At 47.1% G+C, this 27636-nt stretch overlaps 1 protein-coding gene across 1 annotated transcript; it reads right to left on the bottom strand.

Moving 5' to 3' along the window:
- Nucleotides 1–164: 164 nt before the first annotated feature.
- On the bottom strand, nucleotides 165–27636 carry SLC43A2 (solute carrier family 43 member 2). The gene is made up of 13 exons (XM_009485614.2): nucleotides 27477–27636; nucleotides 19883–20069; nucleotides 18814–18869; nucleotides 18001–18077; nucleotides 11515–11607; nucleotides 10518–10651; nucleotides 9875–10077; nucleotides 9104–9247; nucleotides 5370–5508; nucleotides 4798–4930; nucleotides 3754–3827; nucleotides 1898–2021; nucleotides 165–1034 (listed from the first exon to the last, which is right to left on the bottom strand). Exons 1-13 carry the CDS (start codon nucleotides 27634–27636, stop codon nucleotides 873–875), a joined length of 1686 nt encoding a protein of 561 aa, XP_009483889.1. The 3' UTR covers nucleotides 165–872.

Genomic DNA, 27636 nt, shown 5'->3' with positions numbered 1-27636 from the left:
GGGAGCAGCAGAGACAAAAGGCAACAAGTCTCAAAGCACTTCATCGGTAAACAAGATCCAATTCCCATCTCAAAGGTTCCAGGACTGCAGACAGTTTAAAACACGTACAGGTGGTTTGCGGGCCAGCAGAAGAGGAATTCCAGGCCTTTGAAGGCTTGGTCTAGGACCAAGCAGTCCGCTAGGCTCTTCATTTCAGTGTGGAAGGCAGATCCATTGATCACAGTCTGTGTCGTTTGCAGTAATAAAAAGTTTGGGAGCTGCCAGTGCTAGCAGCCAACATTTAGCAATACACAGAAGCTGTGTTCATACACATAGGAATAAAATCCCCTTCCCTGCCTCAGAAACAGTCTGGGGTATGTCTGGATAGGCAGTAAAACTACCACTGGCTCCAGCAACATATCAAGCAGAAAGACCATTATAAAGCCTCAGGGAAGGAGGAGAGTGCAGCTTGCATCTGAGACAGTGTCAGCCAAGGTTGGGGGAAGAGGGGGAGAAAACAGACTTCACTGTGTTACATTTGCAAACTCAAATTACGGTCTTTCTTCCCTCTTCCCCCATCCCTCTATTCCTTCTCTCCCCAGTTTCCTATGCAGAGACTCTGCTGCTGGAGAGTGTGATTAAGGGATAATTTAAGACACAATATCTGTGTGGCCTTTATAAAAAGGAAAAGTGTCCTGTGTTCTGGAGTAAGGAGTGGGAAGTCTCCTCTTGCCATATATCTGAGGAAAGCTCAGTCATGATGTCTGTCCCTCACTCCAGTGAGGAGCAAAGACTGGCAGAGCCAGGAGATAAAAAGCCTGGCTTACACCACAGGTAGAACCCACGGATGTGGTAGGAACCTGTACAGGGGAGGTTGTATTTGAAGCACCAGTTTAAACAAAGGCTTCCTCATTGGGAGTGCCGTTGATTTTCAAGAAAAGTTTGCTATCATCCATCTTCTTTTTTTTTTCTCTCTCTAGCTTGCGTCTGTAGCAGACCAGGTAGATTGGAAGGCAGAAACCCAGCAAGCTCAGGCCAAGCAAGCCAACGTTCACCTGCAGGAAGGAAGGCAAAACAAAATTAGGCAGGCTAGGAAGACAACAACCCAGTCACGCATGCCAAAGTGTCAGAACCCAGCCCACATCGCCCAGCTGTGGGCAAACCAGAAGACACCCTGCTCAGTGTATTGGCAACAACCTCCACCATATTTATATTTATACCCCTGTGCCCAGAGCACCACGTGTATAAGCTAAATCCTGCAAGAATTTGTTGCTCTGGATCATGGCTGTGGGAGTCTTGTTCCACAGAACAGGCAGGGCTGTTTAAGCTGCAGCTCTTTTCCACCAAGTTTGCTGACTGAGGAGCAACAGCCTGCTGGGAGGGGCACATGTAGCCTAGAGACCAGGGACTCTCCCCAAGACCACCCATGTCATGATTTTAATGAGCTGCCCAGACAGACTCTCATAGAGACACCACATTAGCCCTGCCCTCAATCGCCACTTGACTTTTTGGACAGTAGCATCAGCAAAACAAAATTTACTGCTAATTGGAGCCAACAGCTCTCAAGGGAACAGAGTATTCCTGCTGCATTTTTAGGCCCACACAGATTCACTCGCTTTTACCTGACAGATTTTGGCTCACCACACAAACTGTTAGCAGGAAGCACTCATGCAGCCTTCTCCTTTCCTCCCTTTCCATATGGCAGGATAAGGGTTAATGGCTTTCCCTCCCAAAGAATCATTACTCACACAGGGAAGGGTCTCCTGGACAGCACCAAGATAACAGCAGACTGAGGGACATGTAAAATTCCAGCTGTTTTTAACCTTGGTCCATGCACAGGAGTCCTTTTGTTTTCAAAGAAATGAGCCAAAATCATCTTAACCACCAAGCCTTCACATTAAATTTTAGAAGAACTTGCCCAGAGAGGATCTCCTTCCAAAGGTCCCGTCAATGCCATGAAAAGAGGCTGCTGCAGAAGGGCGAAAAGGGCACTGATCAACGACTGCAACCCTGTCAAGCTGCCAAACTGAGTAGAGGGGTATCTGTCAACAGAGAAAGCAACAGCGTTATTATATGTCACCTTGACTGTTCACATCACCCAGATCAGATTACATTCCCAGTCAACTAACACAGAATACAGTCCTAAGACAGGCATAATATGAAAAACCTCCCTCTCCTGGACTTACGTATAACTACCTCTTTTTATAGAGTATTTCGCTCTACCCAATGGTGTGCACAATGCTCTCTAGAGCAGAATGCAGCTGGTGACAAGGCTGGAACTTTCCTCTCCAGACTATTCTCATCCTGAGCTCTCAAACTTAAGAAGTATCAGATCCAGCACTTGTTTTGTTTTGCAGCTGTACCATAGGCAGGTGGAAGCGCTTATACAGCTACTGTTCCTATTGCAAAGGGAAGAAGAGTATGGATATTTACAAGTTCAAATGCTGTCATCTAGATAAAGATGCCCTGCTTTTAAGGTGAGCAATTGTTTTCATCTGGTCACAATTTGCTCCCTTTAGAAGTGAGTGAAACCTGCACAACAGGTTAGTGTGTGTTTTCCTTTTTCAAGCACAAGTCTGATCCTATGTCAAACTAAACAATACTGTTGATTGGAAAGTGCTGAATATCAGATACTACTAATGGAAAAATAAATTTCAGGAACAGTCTAACATCTTTCTCTTTCCATGACTGAGCAGTGTTTAAAAAGGGTCAGGTTAAACTAAGCTTAGAAAGAAGTGGATCAAAACCTTCAAATATTCAAAGAAGTCACATTCGAAGCAAAAATACCTCACTCCAGGAAGTTCCAGAGAGTTGCAATGGTCAAACAGGATTCGTTTACAAGCAAGCTGATCTGTACAGCAACAGGCATTTACCTTGCCTAAGACAAAAATCTTTTGCTTCTAGCTGCCAGGGAACCAAAAGTTTATGCATTTTTGAAGCAGAGTCTTAGATGGGTTTTCTAGTCCGGATTCCCCAGACACTGGGACCAAAACCTTTGACAGAAAGATTCTGTGGAGTTGTGGAGTCTCTATCTGTGGAGATACTCAAAACCCAACTGGACAGAGTCCTGGGCAACCTGCTCTAGCTGACCCTGCTTGAGCATGAGGGTTAGACTAGATGGTCTCAAGAGGTCCTTTCCCACCTCAGCAATTCTGCAGGTCTCTGAAAGGCAACAGCTTCTTTTCTGTTCCTCTGTCCAACAGCTCGGGACAGAGGGGCAGATCTGTTTTCAAAACCAAAACCATTGCTTAATAAGGAAGAGAGTATTTAGGTTCAGCTATTGATAATTCTGGTAAGTTGGAAACAGGATGGATGATCTGTCCTGGGAAATGGAGCAGGCATCACTAATGGTATCTTGAGCAATGCTTTACCAATGTAATTTCAGAGCAGACCAGTAGCAATGTATTCAATTATGTTAATGTTTTACCTGGACACATGTACATAGCTACTCATTATAAGATAAAATGCCTTGAGTTTTTACTATATAACCTTAGTGTCGATAGCCTAGTCTCACCTGAGGCCCACATATATCTGGGCCTGTCTCACTGCAGTAGCTATGCCAAAGGGGTTAGCTGTTTCTAAACAAAGAAAGCATCAGCTAGGACTTCAGTCCAGCTACTGTCATATCCAGTGGTGACTGAGGAAACAAGTTGCATCATTTTTCCCCTCTGACGACAAAGACTTTGCTTCCTGATCTCCCTCTCACCTGGACATCTTATCATCCCAAACCAGTTTATCTGGCCAGCCACTTATAATAAGTAAGCAGAGACTTACACAGCTGCATAGAGGCCTCCCACAGCTGAGTGGATGAATCCTCTCACAATTGTGTGCAAAATGAAGGAAAGAATCTGGAAAGAGAAGCAGAAAAATGTCACATCCTCATCCTAGATACCACCCCGGTGTGCCAGACCCCAACATACAACCATCCTAAAAGCTCTTCTCCTTTCTAGTACAAAGGTGCGCTTGAGGAACCCAGAAACAAAACATGAAAGATCAGCACAAGGGAAGAAATTTGTACTCATCTCTAAAAGCACTGCTTTTCCTTACTTTGCAAAGGCTAACCTGTAGTGACCCCTGAGGTTAACCACACATAAGACCTATCTCATTTGTAGATGGCACCGCTGCAAGGACATGTCCCCAGCAACCTGTGGCCAGGGTTACAATGCTTTTTCACTGCACTTGTGGCCAATTTAGTTAATTTTCCACAAGTTATTGCGGACAATACGCAAGTATTAGCAAACTGTATCTGTTTGCCTACGTCAAGGCATGTTTAAGCATAGCATAAAATCACTAAACTCCTCTGCCAAAGCAGGTGGTGCCACAAAACAAATATTTTAACAGGTTTGCAATCCCACAGGTACCATTGGGCACAGCATTTGATGCAGAAATAACCTGCTGCATACATCAGTGTCATGCTTCTTACAACAACTCTTCTGACAGTCAGCAGCTTAAATCGAGCCCAGGTTAAATGCACAGGCACTGCTGAGAGGATCTCAGTAGGAAAACATTTGTTGTTACAGAGCTCAGCTGCAGAAACTTCTAAGTCTGAATAAACTATGGATCAACTCTGACATTTTAGCTATAGCTGATTCTTTAGGTTATCTCACAGAGATGTAAACTGCACGGTATTACTTGTTGCAGCTCAAAGACTGGGGTTCCCCAAAGCAGCACAGAGGTCTGCCAGCAATGCCAGAAAGCCCTCCTGCCACTAGCTGGTTCTGCTGGCTTGCAGGACCTCCTGGCACTGTTGTGCCTCTCATTTTGTCAGGACCCACGCTGCCAGCCCCTCCAGCACACCCATCCATTTGACCTATTCACCTGCAACGGTAGATTAGGAATAAGACAGGTGATTCCAAATCCAACCAGCAGGACATTTGTGAATGCAAAGGCATTGGTGGCATTGGTGATTTTCTGGATCTGACGATCACGTTTTTTCTTTTTCTTGTCACTTCTAGAAGGATAGCAAAATATATGTTACAAAAAGCACTTTCAGCAGCTATTGGAACTCACAGCAAGATTCTCCACATATCACTTCAACTCTGTCTAAACCACTTTGGCTAGAGGTCTGCCTAAGGAGGTGGTGGGATCCCCATCAGTGGAAGCTGAGGAAGATCTGGGCAATTATTTCAGTGCTGTTACTCTTACCATTAGGCTAGAAGGGAAGTCTGAGCCTCCCCTGCTACAATTTAAATTTGCTCTTCTTGATTGATCTTAGTGGACATGGAAGATAGTTTGGTCCTTTCCTCTGCAATTATCAAGTCTTCCACCAGGTTTTCTTTTCTATACTGAAGAACCAATATTCTTTTCAGTCTTTCATCACAAAACACATTACGTAGAACAGAGGGGCCCTGCTATGTAGCTGTATGTCCCATGTGGCGTACGCTACACACCGCTCAGCGTTGCTCTCCTCATTCTCTTCTGAGCCATCATCACATTCTTTCAGTCGCCAATCCATGATGTACCCAATCACAGGTGCTGTCAGCAAGCACAGCAGTTGCAATACCCCAAAAATGGAAGTGTAGAGAGCCACTGCAGAGAAGGGAGGAAAAAAAAAAGATTAAAAGTTGTCAGTCCAAGTGGTACCATAGCAGCAGCAGAAAAAGAGACTGAAAAAAACCCTGTTCCTCCCCATTGATCACTCTCTCATTAAGAGCCCAGACCCCACGTACTCACAGGCTAACAGACAGAGCTGAAGGAGCTGGGACACGAAAGTCCCACTTCATCATTTAGCCTCCCAGAGGCATGACATTAGAGTGGACATACCGGGCGCACTTGCTTCAACCATTCTGATCCTGTGCCAGTATTCTGAGCAGCATCAGCCCAAAACCAAATAGGGCTCCAGGAATGAGACCCAGCAATTGCTTAGTGCCAATGAGGTTCTTCGGGCTAGGACCAACAGGGAAAGTTCTTACAAGCAATATATCCTGCACAGCCAACCCTGCCTTAGTCATCTCCCCTCCTGCCTTGCTGGGAGCTCCAGCTGCATCTTTTCCAGCTGAGAAGCTCCAGCAAGGACAAGCCAGGCTGGGAAGGTGAGCACTTCCCATTTTGTGCAGAACAGACAAGTTTGGAGGCAGGGGGAGGGGAGATTAGCAGCAAAAAAACCCACAGCATCTAAGAGCAATCATTAAAAACTCAAACCAATGAAAATTCCCCATGTGTTAAAGATGGGAGAAGTGTCTGCGTGGCTTGCTAAGGGAAAGCTCATGCCAGCAGACTTAGAAGAAACTGTCCCCTCCTGTTACTGAACAGTTCCCCCACCCTGCAATGCTTTTTTCACTTCCTCTCTGCAGCCCACGTGACGGGATTTGTAGGCATCAGGCAGAAAGACTGGTGAGTCATGGTGTACCGCAGCTCTGAAATAAGGATGTAATTCTGAAACTGCTCATCTAAGCACAGAGTGCTTAGAAGTTACAGCTCTGTAAGCAAAACAACCAAAAACAATTTTAGTTTGTCCCTCCCAACACATTTCTAGATCTAGCCAATGCCGTACAGCCAGGACTTATACCAAAATCAACTTGGTAATGGAGAGAAGTTTCCAACAAGCCTTTCTCTCCTATGCAATTGTAGCAAATCCCAGCAGGGCTGTCTTGCTGTGCCCAGGCATGGCACCTGATGATACTTTCCTGGCTCCAGTTGCTGGCAAGGGAACTAAGAGGAACTTCCAGCTCCAACCTCCAAACTCACATTCATGCCCCCGTTACCTCCGCAAAGGCAAGCCCTGAAGTGGCCCCACATCCCATCTCATTATAGCAACTGCTGTAGCCAAGAGAGGCAGGTGGCATCACCCTCTACAAACACTCCTGGAGCTGATTTGCTGTTGTCTGGTTATTTTTTAATAGAGGGTAAGAAGCAAGCCACGCTTGCTCATGTTTTGCCTCTTCATGCTATTCTGAACACTTAATCTTGGGCTCTAAACAGCAAGAGCAGAAGCCAACTTGAAGCAGGGAATGAAATTTATGGGGTCAGCAAGAGGAGAAAAGGAGAGACAGTACCTGCTACAAAACAGGGCCTCCTTAATTTGTCTATCATCTTAAAAAACATTCTTTCTGGGGGGGTGGGTGGGGAAGAACAATACCTAACAAATACCAGCAGAAGTAGATATGGCAGAAGTAGAAGCCTGGATAGAGCAAACAGACAAAGGGCGCACATATGGGCACAACCCCTTATATCCACTGTTCTACATGTCTTTCCCTCAAAACTATCCTGAGCAAGCACCTCATACATCTGAGTTTTGCAGCCCACCCTGATTCTTCCCAAGGTCTCCAAGTATTACCACATTTGAAAGCAAGATAATTTATGAAAGATGTAGCCAAATTTCAAGTTCTAGACACAAGTCTACTCTCTCCTGCCTTCCTACAACACAATTACACAGTCATTTACAGAGCTACTGAACCCCTTAGCTTCTTCCCCATCTTTTGGGGGTTTTCAGAAGAAAAGTAGCCACAGGCTAACTGCTTTTGCCACCTCTAGGTTTCATGACAGGTCTAAGTCACCACCTGCACAGGAAGCAGGACTTTCAAGGATACAGCACCTCACTGCAACTTAAAGACTTTACTCCCTATCTGAATGATTTTCCCCACATCCTTCTCTCCTGTTCTGCTCACAGGAATATTTAAGTTTCCTTTGACCATAACACTTGCGGGATCGACTCCATTCTCTTCTTCCCTTGCTGAGTGCTCCTGAGAGCAGTTGCAGGTAGAGGGAGCTCTCTAAACAAATCACATTCAAGTAAATAAATAACTGCAAGAAGAATGAGAAATCCAAGGGAGCAGCATCCCATCCTCTCCTGATCTGCACAGATTACATTTCTAGAGAGCTGCACACATCTTAGAATTGCTCTTGCAGCCTGACACTGCTGCGACTAGACAATACCACTGTTTTGCTGATGCCATGGAAACAGCAAGACAGCGAGCAGACTTCGCTGCGAGCCCAGGCTACATTCAGGAGGAGGAGGGGGAAAATGGGAAGAAATCTCAAAGGTGCCACAGAAAAAACGCACTACACCCAAGGGGCACAATCCCTTTTTTAACACGGAGCTTGATTTAAACAGAATTGGCAGCATATATAGTTAATATTAATTCTAAAATACCAAGGAGGGGAGGAGAGGAAAAAAAAATGAAGGAGAAGTAACTAGAGCAAGCCAGGGTAAAAAGAAAGGAAAAGAAAAAAAAAAAATCAGTGTGAAAGAACTACAAGGTAAGCAGAAAACTAAGCAGGGTTGGGAAAAGTAGGCAGTGTGAAGTTTGTCCTGTTTGCCGTTTAATGTCTAAATTGGCTCTTGAGCCAGGAGATAAAGAGATGAATGCTGCAGGCTGTCAAAGGCTCAAGAAACAAAGCAATTCAGGGAATGCCAGGGCACTTGGAGTTTCCCGAGTTTCCTTCCCTCCCCCAGAGCTCACTCCTGTTTTCAGAGGAGTGCCTCTTGATTTATCAGCTTCATGCAATCCAGATTTAACAAGTTCAAACTGGATCTTACTACAAAGGAAAAAAAAAAAGCCTAAGTCTTGTTTTGCAATCCTGGGTATTTTCAACAACAGTAAACTAATGTACTCTTTCCTGTTTGCTCCATGTACTGAATCAGAGCTATAAATACAGACAAGTCCAGCGCAGTGAGCACCCTGAGCCTCCCCGACACACACCAAGCTGCACAAAACAGCTATGACTTCATTTCTCCCACCCCCGGTTGCTGGGCTGAGACACCTAGTCCAACCATTAGTCATGAGAGTCAGCTGCTCTGTACTCTGTGCTTGCTTAGGATAAGCAAAGCAAATACCTGATGAAATAGGTTTTCCAATTAAAAAGAAAAAAAAAATTATTGCAGTCCATCCTGAGAGGCTACTTTCAACAACCCATCTGGGGAAATAACATGGAATAGTATTTAACAGACACAGGGCTAAAATTAGCTTGACATTCAAGCGTCTACCTCGCTGCCCCTCTGTCCTGGGCCAGTTCCAGCCCTCCAGTAGACCCTACCGGCAGCTGTCAGCTGCACTCTGACACCACTAATTGCCATACACGGCGTATCTGCTGAGTAATCAGGCTCACTGGCCTCTCACAAGGACCAAATCTAGGTCAGGCACCAGTTCCAAGGTAGCAGATAAAAGTCTTCAGGTTACCCTACCTTGATCTTCATCTCCAGACAGAAACTCAAGGATGGTATTCATGGCCCCCATGTAGAAGATGAGCCGTAGCTGAGTGACACACATTGTGATAAGGCTGAGCAACAAAATAGGACTGAAGACACTCTTCATGAAGGAGGGAGAAGCTGCAGAAGGAATAATAGAGTCTCTGAAGAAGGCAACATACCTTCAGTTACAGTTTCAGAAGAGGCTTTGGCCTCTGGACTAGCAGGTCTTCTAGGCAGTCATTCAACACTGTGTGCCCATGGCAGCTCCAAGGAGTTCACAGTTAGCAACTACCTGGTGCCTTACAAACTTCCATCACGAACAGCTATAGATGGTTGGAGTTTGGCTACCAGTAACTGGGGCAAGGGGAACAGGAAGGAAGACTCGCCTAATTCTGTGGATTAGAGCAAAAGGAAGCTTCAATCTATTTCCTTTTGCCATACCCCTGAGTAAGGAAGGCTTGGTCATGATGGCAACGATCTACCTAAGAGACAGCAGTGACCAACTGCACTGTCCTTCTGCAGCCATACCAGGTACACATGCTGTTGTCCCCACCACTGGCAACAACATATGGTGTATTTAGGCAAGTATACAAGGACAGGGTTCCTTATATAACTGAATGCGTATTTAAATAATGGTGGCTGGCGTGTGGCCCTGGCAATGTATGGATCACATATCGCTATCTCATAAACAGGTCTGGAGCAGAGCAGAGAGGCCAACGGCCTTGTGCCAGCACAAGCGTCCCTGGGGCATTCATGGAACCACACCTGCATTGTCAGGCTGGCACTTCACTTCTAAGTCCACCGTAGACAGACAGAGCTTGTTGTTCTCTTGCAAGGCTGTCGGCTCCTTGGGGCCCTTCATGGAGCTCCCCACACTGAGACGGCGCCCCACAGTCGTTACTTGCTTGTAAAACTGCTTCCCAGTGATTTTGTGGTCAAATCCCAGCCAGCTGAACTTTATTTTCACCCTGTTGGGCAGTAAAGAGCATGAGAGCTGCAACACAGGGTGGGGAATCGGAGGCAGCAAAGTTGCAGGAGTCAGAAAGGCTATGTGTGGATTTAAGGCACTAGTTTCCATCTACAAACCACAAATGGTCTGGATCCAGAGCACAGAAAGATACTTCCCCTGGGCCAATTTGGCACAGGTTAATATAGAAATACTTATGACTACTGACAGATCATTTTCCTTCATAATTCCTACACTTTGGAAAGTTCAACTTTCCACAGATATTCACCAGTCAAGACATAACAATAATGGCAGACATAAATCCTCAACCTAAGAAGGAGTGACAGCAATAAACAACATGCAAGGGAGTTCCCCGTCCACTCCTCTAAATTAGCCACGCCAGCACTTTCTAGAGGATTAAGAATGGGATTAGCCCTCAAGGCCAGCCTAGAGGACACTTACGTATAGTCCATGTCTTCTGGTCCTGGGAAAGGCTCCAGTGGCCAATTGAAGAAACAGTTGAGGAAAACTAGTCCTGCACAGCTTGCCCAGACAAGCAGAATAAGGATGAAGGAGACCCCAAAGTCATATATAACCTGGAAATCACAAGGGAATATGGGTTTGGCCATAAGAGCAGAAAGATACTTCAATATTCTTTGAATGAGGTCTGAGAGGAAGCTGTAGGAAAGAACAACACGCTACATTTAAAATGGATTTAACTCAAGTGGTAACAATGAGCAGCTCTGGGACGTGCAGGCTTGGAAAGAGATGTATATGCACATCTTTAACAGCAGCTATAGCAACAACAACAACAACAACAGGATGTCCAGCTGGAATAGCATGCAGCTGTATTGCAGATGACTGCCATCAAAGGTTTTCATCTAGGACCTTCTCCTTGGAAAACCAGCAGGAACTTCCCTGCACACTTGAGACTGCCTTACCTTTACTATATCCCCATTACGCTAACTCCGCAATGAAACATTTCTGGTTCAGAACCACCAGCAATCTACCAAGGCAGCCCAAGTGACCAGCTCTCCTGTCCCTTCAGTACCATTGCTAGCTTTGAACTATGTTCAAAGCCTTCAAAGCCAACCATCGGTGACAGTCACACAGATTAAATATATACATGTATATTAAAAACACACATATATATACACACACTCCTTAGAGCTTAAAAAAAGCAACATTTCATTAAAAAAAATTACAGTTTTTCACTTTCACTTAGAACATTTAAATTTTACCATCTATTAGCAAACAGACCATTGTCTTTCAGTATTTGTTGCATTCTTGAGGCAGTCACTTGGGAAGTCTTCTGGCAGACAGGAACTGAATCTTGCAAATGTACATCTCTAAACAAGTGTTTTAACAAACAGTCCCTCTTTCTTGCCACATTATTGCTAAATGGTGCAAAACTCCAGTGCAACACCACCAGTCATAAGTCACAATCCCACAGCCTCACCTTGATTCCTGGAAAAGTCACCGCAGAGGAAGCATAGGAGCCAATCATCAGAGCAATGAACGTGGAACGAAGGTCACCAAACATGTTGGGCAGCTGGAGAAAGAAAAATTGGTTGAAACAGGCTGCTGCCAAGAGAAGGGAAGAAGAGGGAAGAAGGCTTTCTTGAGAAGACATAAAGCTAATGGCAGACATAAATCCCGCATTTAGGATTAAGACTTCTGGGTATCAGAATACAAAGCAGCCAGTTTCACTCAAGAATGACTTAGCTCTTCAGGATATTGCTCTGCAGGTTGCATTGGTGTCTCCAGTGTCAGGGAACATCTACAACCCAGGATTCATGTGCTTAATGACACTGCTTCTTTCCAGACTGACAGCATGCTTTGCATTGGTTACCTTTAACACAGGAGTGCTTGCTCCAGCCCTTGTGATTTCTTTCAGAGTTCCTTACCCCAAACCTGTAGCCACCACCTCTTTTCCCCTCCGAAAAATATGTGCCCAAGCTCTCTACATATCACCCTCTTTAGTCAATAGTTGTTAGACACAAGCTGCAATTGCTGCAGTCTTTAACACACCCTGCACCTTGAACTGCCAGGTTTGTTTATGCACCTTGGGTCAGCACCCAAATCTTTGCAGTAGACCAGAAAGTTCCTGTTTTAACAAGAAGGAACAGAGACAAACACGAACTGTGTTGGTGTTTGCAATTCCATTTCTAGCTAGGTCCCTGGCTCCATCTGTGAAAGCAGAATCTCTCTACAAGAGGGGCTAAAGCTGGTCATTTCTCCAACAGTTGGATGGCTCAGATGCCCAAGCACAGTAGCTTGGAGCTAGGTGCAGGAAGGCAATCACAAACACTAGATATCCAAGGCTTTATTGCCCGGTGCAGCTACAAAGCTGCTGAACTCTGCAGCAAGAAGCAGACAACAGCACCTCATGTTGCTATTCCTGCCACCCACCCCACTTTGCTGCCTGGGCTCCTGTCAGGTGTGATGGCATTGCTGAGAGCAGACCAGGCTGGTTCTGCAAGGATCTGTTGAGAAAGCAGAGCTCTCGGCAGGGGCAGCTAGAAGCAGCTCACAGCAGCCACTTCTGCCACCTCAACAGCAAAAGCACTCCCAGGCTGGCTCTCCAGCCCCTGCTTCCACTCAGGACCCAAAAGCAGATTGTAGCAGGCAGAAAGAGCTACGAGACCTTCCCACTTCTCCTGGGAAATGAGGAACTCCCCATTTTTCTAAACAACCAGATTGAACAAGTTTCCATTACCGACTAATGATGACCCACAAACTGGAAATTACAGGGAAAAGCTTTGAAGTTGTAGGCTACAGAGAGCTCAGCTGATACCTCTTGAAACTGGTCAACAGGCAGAGATTCTGCTGCAGGCAGGCAGACAGATTTCCCTTCCACCTCCTTTTTCAGGTCACTTACTCCCCAAATTCACTTGGGTATCACTACCACGTCAGCCTCAGAGGGCCTCAAAGCAGGACACTGTGGGTGCCTTCTAGGACTGAGAGCATAACCAGCATTTTATCTGTTTAAAGATGCTGCTGAACAAAATGATTCAGAGAACATTAGACCGAGTCTGAGCAAGCAAATGCTGTCATCACATTCCCCTTCCACTGCTGAAAAACAAATCCATCTTTCCCAGGAGTAGCATATAAGGCAAGCAAATCTGGCTTGTGTCACGGCAGGACCAGTGTGTTTACAACACAAGTATTCCTGTGCAGGAACACTCTAGGATCCATCTGGCTGTTTATCATCCCTCGGTCTCACTGCAGAGCTTCCTATGCAGTGCAGCCTCCAGGTCCTCAGATAACCCCAGCCAGAGAACAGCAGCAACGATGGGCCGAGCCTGATGCTGCTGGTGAACCCTGAGCAGACGCACACGGCAGAGGCAGAAAACACTGCACTCCTCTGCAGCAAGGATCCCCACACCCATCCCCAGATCCCTGCATGCGGGAGAGCTGCCAACAGGCTGCTTTCAGGAGCTGCAGACAGGAAATGGCAAAGGATCCAAAGGTCTGTTACCAGGCTCAAAAAATCTCTCCTTGGAAGCAGTGGCCTAAATACACACCCCAGAAAACAGCATCTGCAGATACGGTATCTGCAGGTTGCAAAAAGGCTAGTCACTGTCACCAGGCAGGGCATTCATTTCATCTCAAACACCCCAAACCTAAAATAATCTCCAGAAATTACAACAAACAGCTGTTCCTGCTGGGGAGCTCAGAGCAGGGCAAGAGCTCCACAAACACAGCTGCTTCTTGGCTCAGGCTGTTTTTCCCCAGAGCCCCAGAGATCACAAAAAGCCTTTTTCATACAGCAGACAAGCAACTCCCAGGTGGATCCTCCTGCTCTGAGGGCTGCTGGAGATACAGAGCAGGCCTGAAAGCAAGCAGTCGTGTCCAGGAAAACCCATGTTTGCTTCTGCCTCGACGGGCACAGAAGTCCTAGAAAGGCTAGAGATTTCCTAAAATCCTATTTGGCACCAAGCAAGCAGCTAGATTAAAAAAAAATTGGACCTAGGAGATTTAAGGTTTTGTCCAACCCAAATCAAAGCAGAAACTGCAAACACTGAACACTTTGGAGGAAAAGAAATCTGAGACTACCTGGAAGGGCAGAGGACAGGCGAAGTGAAAAATAGTCCATACCCAGACAGAAAACCTCTCACACTGCGAGTGCCAGCACTAGCAATGCCTGTGCAGGTCCCATCTAAAGACCAGCTACTAAAATAACACACAATATTTACTAAGCCATTTTTCATGCTATCTCTATAGCAGCAAGCATTGGAAAAAACGAACCATAGAGAAAAAAAACAAGCCACAGAGCAAGCGGGCTCCTTGTTTTTCTGCCACCAAAAAGATCTGATCCTCATTCTGATCTTATCCCTGCAGGCCAGAAGGGACTCCTCCACTAACTTCTGCCCATTCTGGTATGACAGCCCCAATTCTGCAAGACCTACAGTGACAGCAACTCTTAGGCCTTCTGTTTAAAGGTCAATAATACTCAATGTATTATTAACTTTACGCCCTGTCTGAAAGCTACTAACTTAATTTTGTCATACCACAACTGTCGTGTCGTCCCCCCCCCCCCCCCCCCCGAGTCCTTTATTACAGGTATGCAATCCTAAACTGATAAAATAATTTCCTCTTGCAGATTATTTTCTCATCTGCCCTATAGTGAGTTTAAGGCCTTCGATCATTTTTTACGATTTTTTCAGCTTTTTCCTGGAGACAATCCATATACAAATGATACCACAGTAGTATTACCAAACCCAGTTTTCCTCCTCTTACAAGGACTGTTTGAAAGAACAGTGGAAAAAGTCAACGGATTGAGAACTAGGCTACTGGAGAATGGTATTTTTGTTCAAGCTAGAGTTTGTTTTCCCTATGAGGGGTATATTTGGAAGTTATATAGACACTAAAAATATGTTCTTCAGGAAAGCCTCAAACTGCCTGCTTTGTCCAAAGCATATGGAAATTCCCGTTCCCAACAAACAAAAGATCAGAGCCCTAAGTTTTCCCCAATATTTCCAAGCAGAGAAAATCCCCCCGCCTCCAATTAAAGGGCACTGTTTGTAGCAGAAAATAAGAGCAAAGCAGCTGTAATTCTTTGAAAGGAAAACAGGACAGAAAACAATCTATAAAAGGCTCTTTGTGGTAATTTATCACACATGTTTATTTCTTTGCATGAAATAGCTTCGGAGCAGAATCAGCGCCAGATTCCTGTGTTGCTGTCAGAGCCACCAACACAGATCTGTTTCCATTTCCAATCTTCACTTATATTGGCTAAGACCAAGTCACAAGGCAGAAATCTCCCCTCTGCATTTTAACAACAGGCACAGTCTGACCTTGTTCCCAGAACTGGGAACAGCACCGCTCGCTCACTCCCCCTCCTCCCCAAGCCACAACACAAGGCACCCAGGAATGGCAGCTTGCTTTGGCTCTGCAGCTTGCCATGTGCTTTCATGATACCCTGGGGACTTGTTACTGAAAAAGACTTTAATCCCAAGAGGGAAAGCTTCGTGGAGTACCGTCCCAGGCTGTAATCCTCAGAGATCCCACTTATCCCTTGCACAGGCACCAAGGATCCCTGACTCCTGCCCTCCCATCAGATCACACCATGCCCACGCACACAGGTGTCCCAGAAGGTTTCAACAGCCGACGAAGCCCCACAAGCCGCAGCACCCAGGGAGCATCCCAACCCCACACGCTGCAGGGGCTCCCTTCACAGCCACCCTGCTACGAAGCAACAGCTGTAACCTGCCTGGGGTGGCAGAGGACCAGCTCATGCACGAGTGGGTTTGACCCATTTCCTGGAGCGCTTCAGGTCACTTGCGGCTGGCAGGAGAAGGAAGTCACCTTGCTTTGATTTGTGCGTGCACGTGTGCGCTCGGCAGTCAGTGCCTGTGTCAGCCAGAACAAGCTTACTTGGCACTAGAAGCTGATTAGCGCTCACCACCTCTGTGTAATGAATGTCCTTAAAAAGGTCTTCGAGTCTCCCCTTTCAGCACTTACTTCAGCCTCTCCTGGACACAATGCAGAGCACAGTGTGCGCGAGCCTCATCACCCGGAGCCCGCAAGCCATGGACCTGTCATCCCTGTGTCCCTCCCTTGCCACACTCCCTGTCTCCATGGGAGACACTCCATGTCTTCCACAGGTGGAAGGGACCCACAAGAGATCACCATGTCACCGCAGAAGATGGTTCTTGACACACCAGCTGCGAGCACCCCAGCCTGCAAGCAGAACCAGACAGGGACAAAACTGCTGCCAGTAAGATGCCAATGAGCAAAATACACCTGCTTTTAACAGTCACGACTACAGCTATGCTGTGATGTGGGTAAAGAAGTGCTTCCCTCTCACTTTATTTTTAATCACATTCACATGCTTCAGGTACTGAAATGCCTCTGTGCAGCTCTGCAGGGAGGTGCAAGCAGCTACATCTGAATCTGGATTTGAGAAGTCAGGCCTGAAGCCACCTCAGCTCTTTACAAAAGACACTGGTGTCTGGAGGGGATGGGCTCCACCTGAGGTCTCCCTGTGTGAGCTCACAGCATCGCTACTTACTTCAGACCTCCTCAAGGCTTGGATGTCTTCTTGGAAGATTTGACCTTTTTCCTGCCACTGTACTTCCTTAGTGCTGCGGAACTGTCTCACTAATGAGGGCGCTAATAAGTGGCTTTGCTTACTTCTGGTGCTAAAAGCCACAGTACAGCACATCCAATATATTTCTGCCCTATCCTTGCCCTCCCTCCTATCATCACCAGTGGCTCTAAAATAATCTGTGATCCCTTAATAACCACCCAGAGAGACAATGACCAGTGCTGGCAGCAGCAGGATGGGAATCCTCTCCTCTCCCACAGCAGTACTGATGTGCTCCTCTCTTCCTTGCTTTTATTTGAAGCATGGCAGGATGACATTTGCCCCATAGTTCTTTGGAACCATGGCCAAGGCTTCCAGTGAAGAACACTACATACAAAGGAGAGACCGACATCTGCACAGAGTTTTGAAAGCTTTGAATATATGAAAGCAACAGCAGCAGCAACATCACAGTACACACAGTGATCTGTAAACCCAGCCTCTGCCAAATTTAGGTCTCAGGAGTTCAGCCAGTGTCTGAGCCTTGTTAAATTAGAGGTAACCTTAACAGAAAGTTTTACTTCAACAGAAAGTTCAAGGTAATGCAGTCCAAATCTGAAATTTTTCAACCACAGCTCAAGAAACATCAGTGCTTCATAGACTTTTCTGAGGGACTTTCCACCCTGCCCTGTTTCAGCCACACTGACAAGGATCAGGGTAATGAGGTAGAAAATAAAAGCAGCTACTTGGAGGATGATACTGCTTCTGTCTCCAGGCAAAAAGAACACCAAAATGTAGAGATCCAGCTGACAGTTGTTGACCAATGCTTGCAATACAATCCCATGGACTACACAGATCTAAGCAGGCTGTGCAGATGGAGCTGGGTGCATTCAACAACGCAGCATTTCTAAGGAAACGTGGAAGGGACTCTCACTCTTCTGAGAGCAAAAGCTTTTGTGCTCAGGAACAACCATTTTCCTGGGGCAAGATGCAAACTGCATTTGCAGAAAGCTGGTCATACCCAGCTGCAAGGGTTTGTGCCCTGCTGATTCTTCCTGTAGTATGTCAATGCTAAATCCAGTGGAAACACATACCCAGCCTGTGCCAGGTAGCTGAGCACTGCATGTACAGGCATATGACAATTTGAGTCCTAGACAAAAACACTTCCCCCCCCCCGCTCCCTCACTTGAGATGCAAAGGGCAGGTAAAAAAAAAAGAGGACTGGGGGAAAAAAAGCCTTAGAATAACTACCTAGTACTCAGCCTTTCAGGTAAAAGAGTGACTGACCCTTTGTACCAAACAAAAACACATGCTATTCAAGCCACAGGCAAAAGATCCACTTTGTTCTTTCCTGCTAGCCCAGCTCACAGCTATAGTAAGAAATAAAATAGAGTCAGGTAATAACTCTTCACTCACCGTAAGCGATGTGAAGGTCATGCACATCCCACCAAAGCCGTTCAGAGCCAGCGCAATGAATATCAGCACAGACAGAGCTGCAACAATAAAAGAACGCCTTTAGCTTTTACTGGGGTGGACAGGGAAAGGAGACAGAGCCCTGAGGGCTTTGGTCCTGACACAAAAACCTCAGTGGATCAACACCCTCAGGACATGTCACCCCGCTCCTGACCCACCACCCACCTCCCCAGCCACACAGAGTGGGAGGACCAGGGCTCTCCTCCAAGACAGAGTTCAGGGATCATCTCTCTCCAGGATGGAAGGGTTTCTTGTCTCTAATGAACAGACTTGCTGATGCAGCTTGTCTGAATGGGTCTTAAAAGGAAGATTTACTTGAAAGAACTGGATTCAAAGTGTCATCTCACTATCTGGTCTTGAGGAGCAAGCTCCATCTGTCCCTGGTGAGAAAGCCAATTACACATCATGTGCTATTACCTATTTCCCAACTCTGAAAAAGCCAGTAACTTGTTTGGAATTGCTCCTTTACAGGACCTGGCCCTGCCCAAACACAAAGCCAAGAGACCTGGCTATCTCAGACATTTGGCCCTTGCTACACTGTCCACTTAAGGTTGTGAAACACCAGCCCTCTCCAGAGCCACTTAACCCCCACAGGCCATCAGATGCTTGGCTTGTGTCCTCAGCAAGACCCCAGCACAGCACTAGAGGTGTGACAGTCAAGAGCACGCAGTGCCATGGACGCTTGTCAGCTTCCCCAAAAAACTCCAAGCCACAGCTCCAAAGCTCTCCCAGCTCAGCAGAGAAAAGCCTACTTACAGTCTGGGTTACTGGCACCATACGCAATCAGCACACAGGACACAGCAAAGCAGGCGCTGAAAGGGAACCAAAACCATGAGTTTCTTACAGACAGCCTTACACGCAGTAAATTACATAGGCTTCTACCTCCTCAGCATCTTGTTAAGCAAGCACAGTATAATTTCTGTAAGAGGGAAGGAAGCTGGTGATTTGGAAAGAAAAATCCAGGGAAATACCCAAATATTACAGACAAACATTGCATAAGGGCTGAGGCAGCAACCTTTCCTCTCAGTACTGACGCAGCTCTTGCTGGACTCAAATTCCCTACTGGTTTTCCAGCATGGAGCTTTGCCAGCCCTCACCTCGAGGTGACCAAAGACAGCAGCAGCTTTTGTCCTGAGACACAGCTGTGGTCACAGCACTCACAGCCTTTACCTGCTCCTCTCTGGTAGGGTCTGAGTCAGAGACGTGCCCACTCTGCCTACAGGCCACTTTGGTTTCTGGTACAGTTCAGTGCATGAAAATTCAGTAGTGCTGGGGTCCACTATGCTGAACAAGTCATTAATCCCTACGTGCCGTGACAGAAGCAGCTAACAACCTTGCTATTTGAGGCAGAAGGCAACATACACCACATGGCAGAGAAGGGCCCTAGAAAAGGCAGGCAGGATGTGTTTATCCCCTAGTTAACTCCCCAGCTTGCAAACGATGATGTAACATCTTGGTTTTGTGCCTCTCAGGACATAGCTCCCAGCTCAAGGAAAAAACCTCCGTGACTCACAAGTGACTCCGCTCTTCTTCCAGGCTCCATCCGGCAAGGGAGCACAGAGCAACACTGGAGAGCTGAAGTGTGGACAGCGAAGTCCCAGGCCCTTCCCTTATGGAGCAATTCACTGTTCTGGCCAAAATCATCCCAGAGCTGCTCCAGTGCCCTGTGCGTGGCCAGCAGCTTCCAGTAGATCCCAGCCCCATCCCTCATACAGTTCCCGAGGCTGTAGGGACCCCGCAACAGGCACAGCACCCAAACAGCACCCATCTGCCCCAGACATGTGAATTCACCCCTCAGCCCACCTGGGGAGCCCAGGACACCGACCTGCCAAGCAGCCGCAGCTTGCGAGGGCCATACTTGTCCATGACAATTCCCAGGGGCAGCGTGATCGCACTGAGCAGGAAGGACCCAATGGTGAAGGCCAAGTTCAGCATTTCATCCTGGGCGTTGCAGGAAGGCCATTTCTGCTCTGAAGTGCTGTTCTCGTGTTCAGAGCTGCTGGTGGTGTTTTCTACACAGGATGATAGAGAATCATCATTGCAGTGTGTTAGGATGAGGCTTGCAGTGTTGCAGGAAGGAGGGAAGAGAAAAGCCCTGCACGCAGGGCGCCACAACACTCTGGGCATACACTCTCCACACCCCATTTTTTATTATAATCAGTGAGAAATGGAGAAGGGGAAGAAGAGCAGCAGCTGGGCAGTGGAAAAGGATGCACAGGCACCCAGGGGATATGTATCCCAAGCAGCAGCAGGGTAACAACCTAAGGACAGAGATTCATTATTTTATGAGAAAAACTATACAGCAAGGCCCTGGCAATTACAGGGGACTAAACCCAGCAGAACCTGAAGGGACTAATACAAAAATAAGGGCCTCCTAATCTACAACTGACATGTTCTCACAGATCTTTTCCCTAACTAAACTGGGAGCGATAACTACAACCAAATCAGTTATTTCAGGTCCAGGCACTGGGTTGACGAGGCCTGGCACAGAGCAACAGCCTGCTCAAACAAAAAGCTTCCTACCATCACTGCAGGCATCAGGATGAGAAATGGCTTTGCAGTAGCCACCCTGCTTCCTGACTGCCCTGGCTCTGAAAAATCCTTCCTGGATTTAACTACCCTGTTCCCAGGAGGGCTGGCAGCTCACCTGCCTTCTCCATTTGTTAAAGGATTGATGCATCTTTAACTTCTGCCCCATAATTAGCATTTTCTATTCTTTCCAAGTGGTTTTAGGTCATGCAGATCAATTATATCTCCAGCTTTCTGTTCTTGCCCTTACATGAGGAACTCTGCATGCAAGCTCCCATGCTGAACAGAGCCCATGTTGTATAACAGAGACAGAAACAGGACAGTTCAAAAAAAAAAGTATAGTTCCTTTGTCTTTGCAGCAGCAGTTTTACTGACTCATGTCAACTCTGCTCCTGTTACAAGCCTATCCCAAGGTGGCTTACAACTCCCCAAGCAAGCACGTGTGCCTTTAGACTTTCATTAACCCAGAGCTCTAGTGCATTCCACCTCTCCTTCTCCCAACGCTTATCTGACTGATAAGTAACCTTTGCTGGTATGACAAAGCACTTGCTTTCTAACTGCTGCTGCAAGCCAGTGACATAAACCACTCTCCTCCATATTTAATAATTGATCTGACAAAGTTCAATATTAAAGGAGGAATAGAGAAAAGTCACCTACGCAACCATCGGCATGAAGCGCGACTAGAGATTCCCAGCGAGCCCTGGTTAGTTAGTTAATTAGCAGGAATCCCTCACATACAAGTGACTTCACATTCACGGTTTGGTGCGGCTCATGGAGGAGATCCCCTTGGCTGCTCTTGCCCTCCCTGTGTCTCAGGAGATCACACAGCCCCATCTTGCAACTCCTTCCCTTCTACCCAAGCCTCAGCAACATTACAGTTACTGGTTTCACCCTGGTTCTCCTCGCTGGCCGAAACAACCCTCCCAGCTTTGTGTCCATTGCAAACAAATTACACTCCACCTTCCAGACATCAGGTATTAGCAGGAATTCAGACACTGGTATCTGAGGCTTACAAGCTGCCTGCAAACCTTCCTCTGTCCCCTCCCAGCACTCCAGGGAAGGTGCATTGCGTTTCTCTCCATTTACACAGCTCTCACCAACACCTTCACTAAGATGGTGTCAAACTGTCTGCAGGCAGTGATGACAGTTTGTTCCTTCCCTTTGCCATGTGCTCCTGATTGATAATTTAACCTGTCCCTTCTCTTGCCCTGCTAGTCACAGATAGCCAGAGTAAGCAACACAGATATCCCTAAAAGGCCACGTGTCCCATCAGCATCCCTTCTGCAGGGAGGACAGCACTCCAGCCTGAGGCTCCCAAGTGACATCCTTTAGAAATCAATCCTGGACAGACTTGGGAGGCTCTGCAGTTTTCACACTGCACCTCAGTCTTTTTTTTATCCATCTTTTCCTCACAGTCTCTTCTTGGTGTGGCCCAGGAACTTAAACACTGACTTCTGATAGCATCTCCATGAGGCAGGCACAGGCACACAGCTTCACCCACAGCATCAGGGCTTTTTGGGCTCTCCACAAAGATAAATTCATAGGAAACAGATGTGGGTGAGAGGTTAAACTTGGGAAAACAAGAGGGGGGGAAAAAAAAAAAAGTGTGACAAAGCAGTAGTGGTTTCCCTGTATCAGCACTCTACAGAGATAGCTCAGCTGTGAAGTGGAAGAAGGGTGGAGGGACATGGACAGTGCAGTGACCTTACAACCTCTGGCTGCACATGTTAAAGAGCCTGTCAACCTTCCCCAAAAGAGATCTCAAACCAGAAATATTCAGCATTTAAAGCTGGAGTAGATGAATTACTGTTAATGTATTGATGTGTACAGTTGCAACATGACCCCAAGGAGCTCCCACAGCACACGCCTGCTAGCAGACCCTCTGATGACATGCACGATGAGCAGCAACACCAAGAAGTGAAGAGGACACAGCTCAGAAACAGCAAGGAAAACTTGGCCCTCTCTGAAGACTTGCTGTAGCCAGGAAGGCTGGGAACAGTGCACCGAACTTCAGTCCCTGCTTGTACCAACCACCTTGTTTACAGCTGCTCGTCGCTAGCTCCAAGGAGGGGCCAGGCAACAGTGCTATGTGGAAATACAAATTGATTGTGAAAATAGAAGCAGCCCCTGAGCAACAAGAGAAGAGCCACTGAGGCGTAATGGAAATGATTCAAGCAGCCCTTGGCACCCTGACATCCTCCGATCCTTTGAGCCACCTCCATAAATAGAACATTTTGGAGGAGCTGCAGGTGTGTGCAGCATGCACAAGGTCCAGGCAAGGGCCATCTCATCGGGGAGCACAGATTCATGTGCCAGCAGGTCACCAGCACAGGAAAGCGAGTGGCAGCATATGACATGCAGCTAGGAGGAGATTAATGGGCAGAGAACCTGCCTAACTGCTCACCTACCTAATGCACCTGATTACAGCAAACAGCAGTTTCCCCTCAATCACAGCTCAGATCCAGTTCCAGATCAGTGCGCACCACACTGCTGGGGAACGTCTCCTACGTGCCTGGCTCCATCTGCAACAGTGCTCTGGGGAAGGGCTGTCTCTGTACTGACAGTGGTGCCCTTCCCAAATTCTCCTGCCAAGCCCACCTGCATGCAAGAGTGCCACTTGGGTAAGCCAGCAGCACAGGCTCAATCCATGTATGCTCACTGCTGTCTCACTGTCAAGCTAGAAGAAGCTGCAAGTCTTTATCAGCAATTACAAAAACATACTGCCTATTTTTACAGCGCTCCCCCTACAAGCAGCAGGATTTCTACTGCCCAATTAGTAGTTCAAGTTACTATTTAAAGAATGACAGCTTAGGTGAGAGGAAGGCTGCCTTGGTAATCATTTATGTCAAGCTCATCGCTGGGATTTGCTCAGGTTGTTACTGGAACATTTAAAGTCATCCTTTCTCCCAAATTAAGTGCTGTAGGTTTCATGAGAGGGTCAATCATTAACTACTCTTTGCTGACCCCTTCAAATCCCAGGCACAGACCACATTACCAGAGGAATGAGTCTGGCTTTTTCAAGAGTGCCTGCCATCTCAGATGGCAGAGAGGTTTCCTTTCATCTTGTTTCATGGATCAGACTGAGCCAAGCGGGCAAGACACCCCCAGCCACCCTGGCAATAGCTCTGTGGGACACAGCCTGCACAGCCTCACCTTCCTCTTTCAAAAATGAGGGAAAGAAAAAAATATTAAAAAAAAGATCAGGGCAAAAGAGTCTGGGAGCATTGGTTAAAAAAAAATATCACAGTGAAAGACATGTGCAAACAACTGATCTGCAGTCTGCCCACATGTTTTCTCTTTTCAGGATGGTGTCATACTTCTGGGAACTGGGAGGAGATGTTCTCGCTTTATACCACTGCAAATGCAATTAATCCGGGTTTCCCTCTTTGCCTGCCCACCCACTTGCACTTTCCAGGACCCCTCTCTGGGCACCCAGGTGAAAGCCTCATATAACTGAGGCACAGCCTCCAGTTAAACTCACATTCTCTCCCCAACCACAGTTTCATTTTGCAGCAGTTCTCACCCAGGGCTGCCACCTTCCTGTGCAGCTCTCCGATACTACCGACAGCTGCTAATCAACACAGCATACTTCCTGTAGAGATTGAACATTTATGACATTTACTCTTTTCCTGTTTACAGGGTCGCATGTGCAGCCTTTCCACAAGCCATCATCACATCTTACCAGCTTGGAAGGGACCTCCAGACTGCAAGTTCCCCACCACAGACCCGAAATAAGAGCAAAGAACTGTAAGGCACCACCTTCCTCCTATGCCCATGTTAGGGCACATTAACCTGCCCTAAGTGAGTTAGCTTATTGTCCTTAGCTTTTCTGCAGCCCTGTCTTAGAGGAGGGCCTCTGTCCAACTGGCTCCTTATCTCTGGTCTTTGTGAACAGATTATCAAGTTCAAGATTTTTTTTTTTTTTTAAACATGTCTCAGACCCAAGCCTCGAGCTTCCCAATCCCAGTAACATCACAGCAACGCAAAGACCCTGAACAGATCAAGTTCCCCAACAGCTGATAAGGCCCAAATCCTGATAAAGACTGCAGAATCAGCACTTGTACTGAATAAAAGATGCTGCTTCAGTTGGTTAAAGGCCAAGCAGTAGTGTAGTAAAATTAAAATGGGAACAAAGTGCCACTACCAGACTCTTCGTCAGCAGATTTCAAACATACCTCTCAGGATGTGGCCAAACCTGCCGCCCAGAACGGGTACAACCCCCCACTCAAACCCTGTTGCACAACTGCTTAACAAATATTTGTTATTTTGATGTGGATTTTTGTCTAGGTGTCCATCTCCACCCTCACACAACTGAGTTAAGAGTCTGGCGGACCCCACATGTTTGCCCAGTGGCTTGAGTAAAATCCAATACCAGAAGCCAAGGGCAGGCAGGGGAAGCGGGGGGGATTCAACAGGAAGACAAGGAGCCCTTCATGAATTGCAGTCACTTTCTGGGCAGCTGCTGCTACCTTCAGAGAAGAGTCTGCAGAAGGGACAAGGTCTAGTTTTCTCTTTCGTTGGAAGGCATCACAAAGTGCAAGAGCTTTTGCTGACAAACAAAAAGCCCTGCCAAGAACCTTTGGCTCATTAGGAAAAGTCTTTTTTTTTTTTTTTTTTTTTTTTTGCAATACTTACATGCACACAGCAGCATTAGGAACAAGAAGTGCCCAAAGGCTACTAGTCACAATTTGTTTGCACCAACCTGCCAGCCAAGCACCCACTCAGGCTGCAGGATTCAATAGGTTATGCTGAGAAGGGCAACCACTGGGCCATCCTAATCCCAGCAAAGGTCAAACTCAGCTTGGTGCCAGTCATTCAGTGGCCACTGCAGGGCAGCTGCAAGGGAGTCTGCTCTCCCCACACTTGGAGCGCTTCCCTACCAAATTGCCGAGATTATTATAATGAGGACAAAAACAGAGAAAGGAAAGTGAGTAAGCATGGATGAACGAGGAAACCAGCATAACTGGTCCTCGATGCTCATCACAAGCCATCGAGTTCAGCAGTTTGAGGACAAAGAGAACATTTGACTATATAAATTTCTTTTCAGGGATTAAGTTCTCCTGCCTCAAGGCACACGTTGGTCACTGGAAGGAAGAAACTGCCCCCAGGACAGCAATTTCACCACTATCCAAACATTTACATCTTCCCTGCGGTCTGTGGAACAGGAACTCCCAGAGGGAGAGCCAGACAGACCACAGATTGGCAAACATGGGTGAGAAGCCAGGGTGAATCTCGCTGATTTGGGGCAAAGGTGGACAAATTGAAAGCAATCAAAGCAAAGACTAGGAGGTGGGCCCCAAGTGAAGCGGAGCTTTTGTCAGCAGGGTGCATCTCAGGAAGCAGACAGGAAAACGGCTGCTTTTGGAGACAGTCAGCATTTACTTATCAGCTCTCATGTGTTTTATCTTGGTGGCAGAAAGCCTCCACCTGATAGGTTTAATGAGATCTCTTACACAGACCCATGACAAAGTCACCATGGCTTACTTAGCAAGAACAGAGCAGCCTTGAACAGAAGTCCTAAATGGTCTCCAGCTGCTCAGGACTCTCTCTCATGCAATCTGGAGCACCACTGGAGACCTAAGCGGCACAGACATGCTTGGAAGCATTGCACTATGAGCAAAGGAGGGGAATGAGATTAAGCAGCCAAGCAACAGCTAGTAGAAGACTCAAACATACATATCTGCCAGGCGCATCAACCCAGGCTCTACAAGACTGAGGCAACCGCCCACAGGCGCACAAAGGAGAGAAGACCGTAACAAGCAGCTGGTGAATGAGAAAAAAAACCCTGAAGTATCATCACAATTATTCATAGTCACTTTTTGCTTGGACTTTGTTTCCCCACATTTCAGATTTTCCCCACTATTCTCAGCCATCACCCACTGAGAGCTCTGGGGTCCAATGCTCTTATTTCCACCTCTTTCTTCCCCTACCGCTTCCTGCTCCATCTCTGTGCTCACCAGCCCTGAATGGGCTGATCCACCTTCTCATCTCATCCACCATCACGTATCTCTGGACCGAGCCCAAACACCTAGCTCCTGCCTCTCTGCACTCTGCTATTCCCTTCTCTGAGCACATGCAAACCTTCTGTCACTAAAGCAGCTTTCCAAATCCACGCCACACCTTTACCTTCAGGTTCCTTTTAACTCCGCTGCCCACCCTACCACACTGTGGGATTCCCCAGACCACAATCCTCTCCATGCCCAGTCTGGACATATATGTCCACCTACGTGCTGTTTTCCCCAGGGTTATCCTTCCCACACCACAAGATTGGCTCCTTCCCTACAAGGCAGTGTCTGCAACATGGATAACCACTTCCTCTGGCTAGGCCAGAAGGTGGATCTCAAGCCCTCATAGAGACACAGCCTGGCTTGAGCACATCCTAGGTGTTTGAAGAGGGAGAGGAACAAAGCATCAGTAGCATTTCCTTCCACAACTTCTCAACAGCAGCACTGGACTCCCCCAGTCTCATTTTCACCTATGCTCTTTTCTTTCCTGCCACTAAGGAAAGAGTGCCCATTGTTTCCTCCTGCAAACCCAGGACATCGTCCCCACAAATCACCATCTTCCAGAACCCACTGGGCCTTCCCTTGCAGAGATCAGCCAGGCCACCATGCAGAGGAAGAATTCGGGACACCCTTTTCCTCTTGGCCATGAGAAGCTTTACCTAATCTTTAAGGCTTCTTTTCCAATCACTCTGCAAAGCAAGAGCAACTACAGGCACCTTACACCATCACAAGGATACCATTAGTTTTTGAAAGGAGCACACATCCCTTCCTTGTACCCCAGGACTGACCTGGAGCTCAGCCCTACCCTAGCCAGTTCCACACCAGCAACCACACCAACAAATCTCAGCCCCAACTTATTTACACAAGTCTCCAGAGCATCCTTACCTGACTCATGGCACAGGTAGGAATAAAACCCTTCTGCTTTCAGCATGATGAGGAGGGACCCCCAGCCCAGCAGGACAGCAGAGAAGAGCAGGTTCTCAATGATGGCTGTGAATGCCATCCACCAGCGCCGGCGATGGGCGGTAGCGAGCGTGGGTGCCAT

This window comes from Pelecanus crispus, chromosome 12 (assembly GCF_030463565.1).
Source record: "Pelecanus crispus isolate bPelCri1 chromosome 12, bPelCri1.pri, whole genome shotgun sequence".
In the NCBI taxonomy this organism is placed as follows: Eukaryota; Metazoa; Chordata; class Aves; order Pelecaniformes; family Pelecanidae; genus Pelecanus; species Pelecanus crispus.
Note: the sequence above shows the minus strand (reverse complement) of the source record. Positions and strands in the feature narration are given on the sequence as shown.

Bases quoted from the DNA above. Each gene is read 5' to 3' on its own strand.
- SLC43A2 (XM_009485614.2), bottom strand. From the start codon at position 27,636: ATGGCACCCACGCTCGCTACCGCCCATCGCCGGCGCTGGTGGATGGCA. The intron at 20,070-27,476 runs GTAAGGATGCTC...CATCCTGTGTAG, and splicing joins CTACCTGTGCCATGAGTCAG to AAAACACCACCAGCAGCTCT. The intron at 10,652-11,514 runs GTGAGGCTGTGG...TGTGATTTCCAG, and splicing joins TGACTTTTCCAGGAATCAAG to GTTATATATGACTTTGGGGT.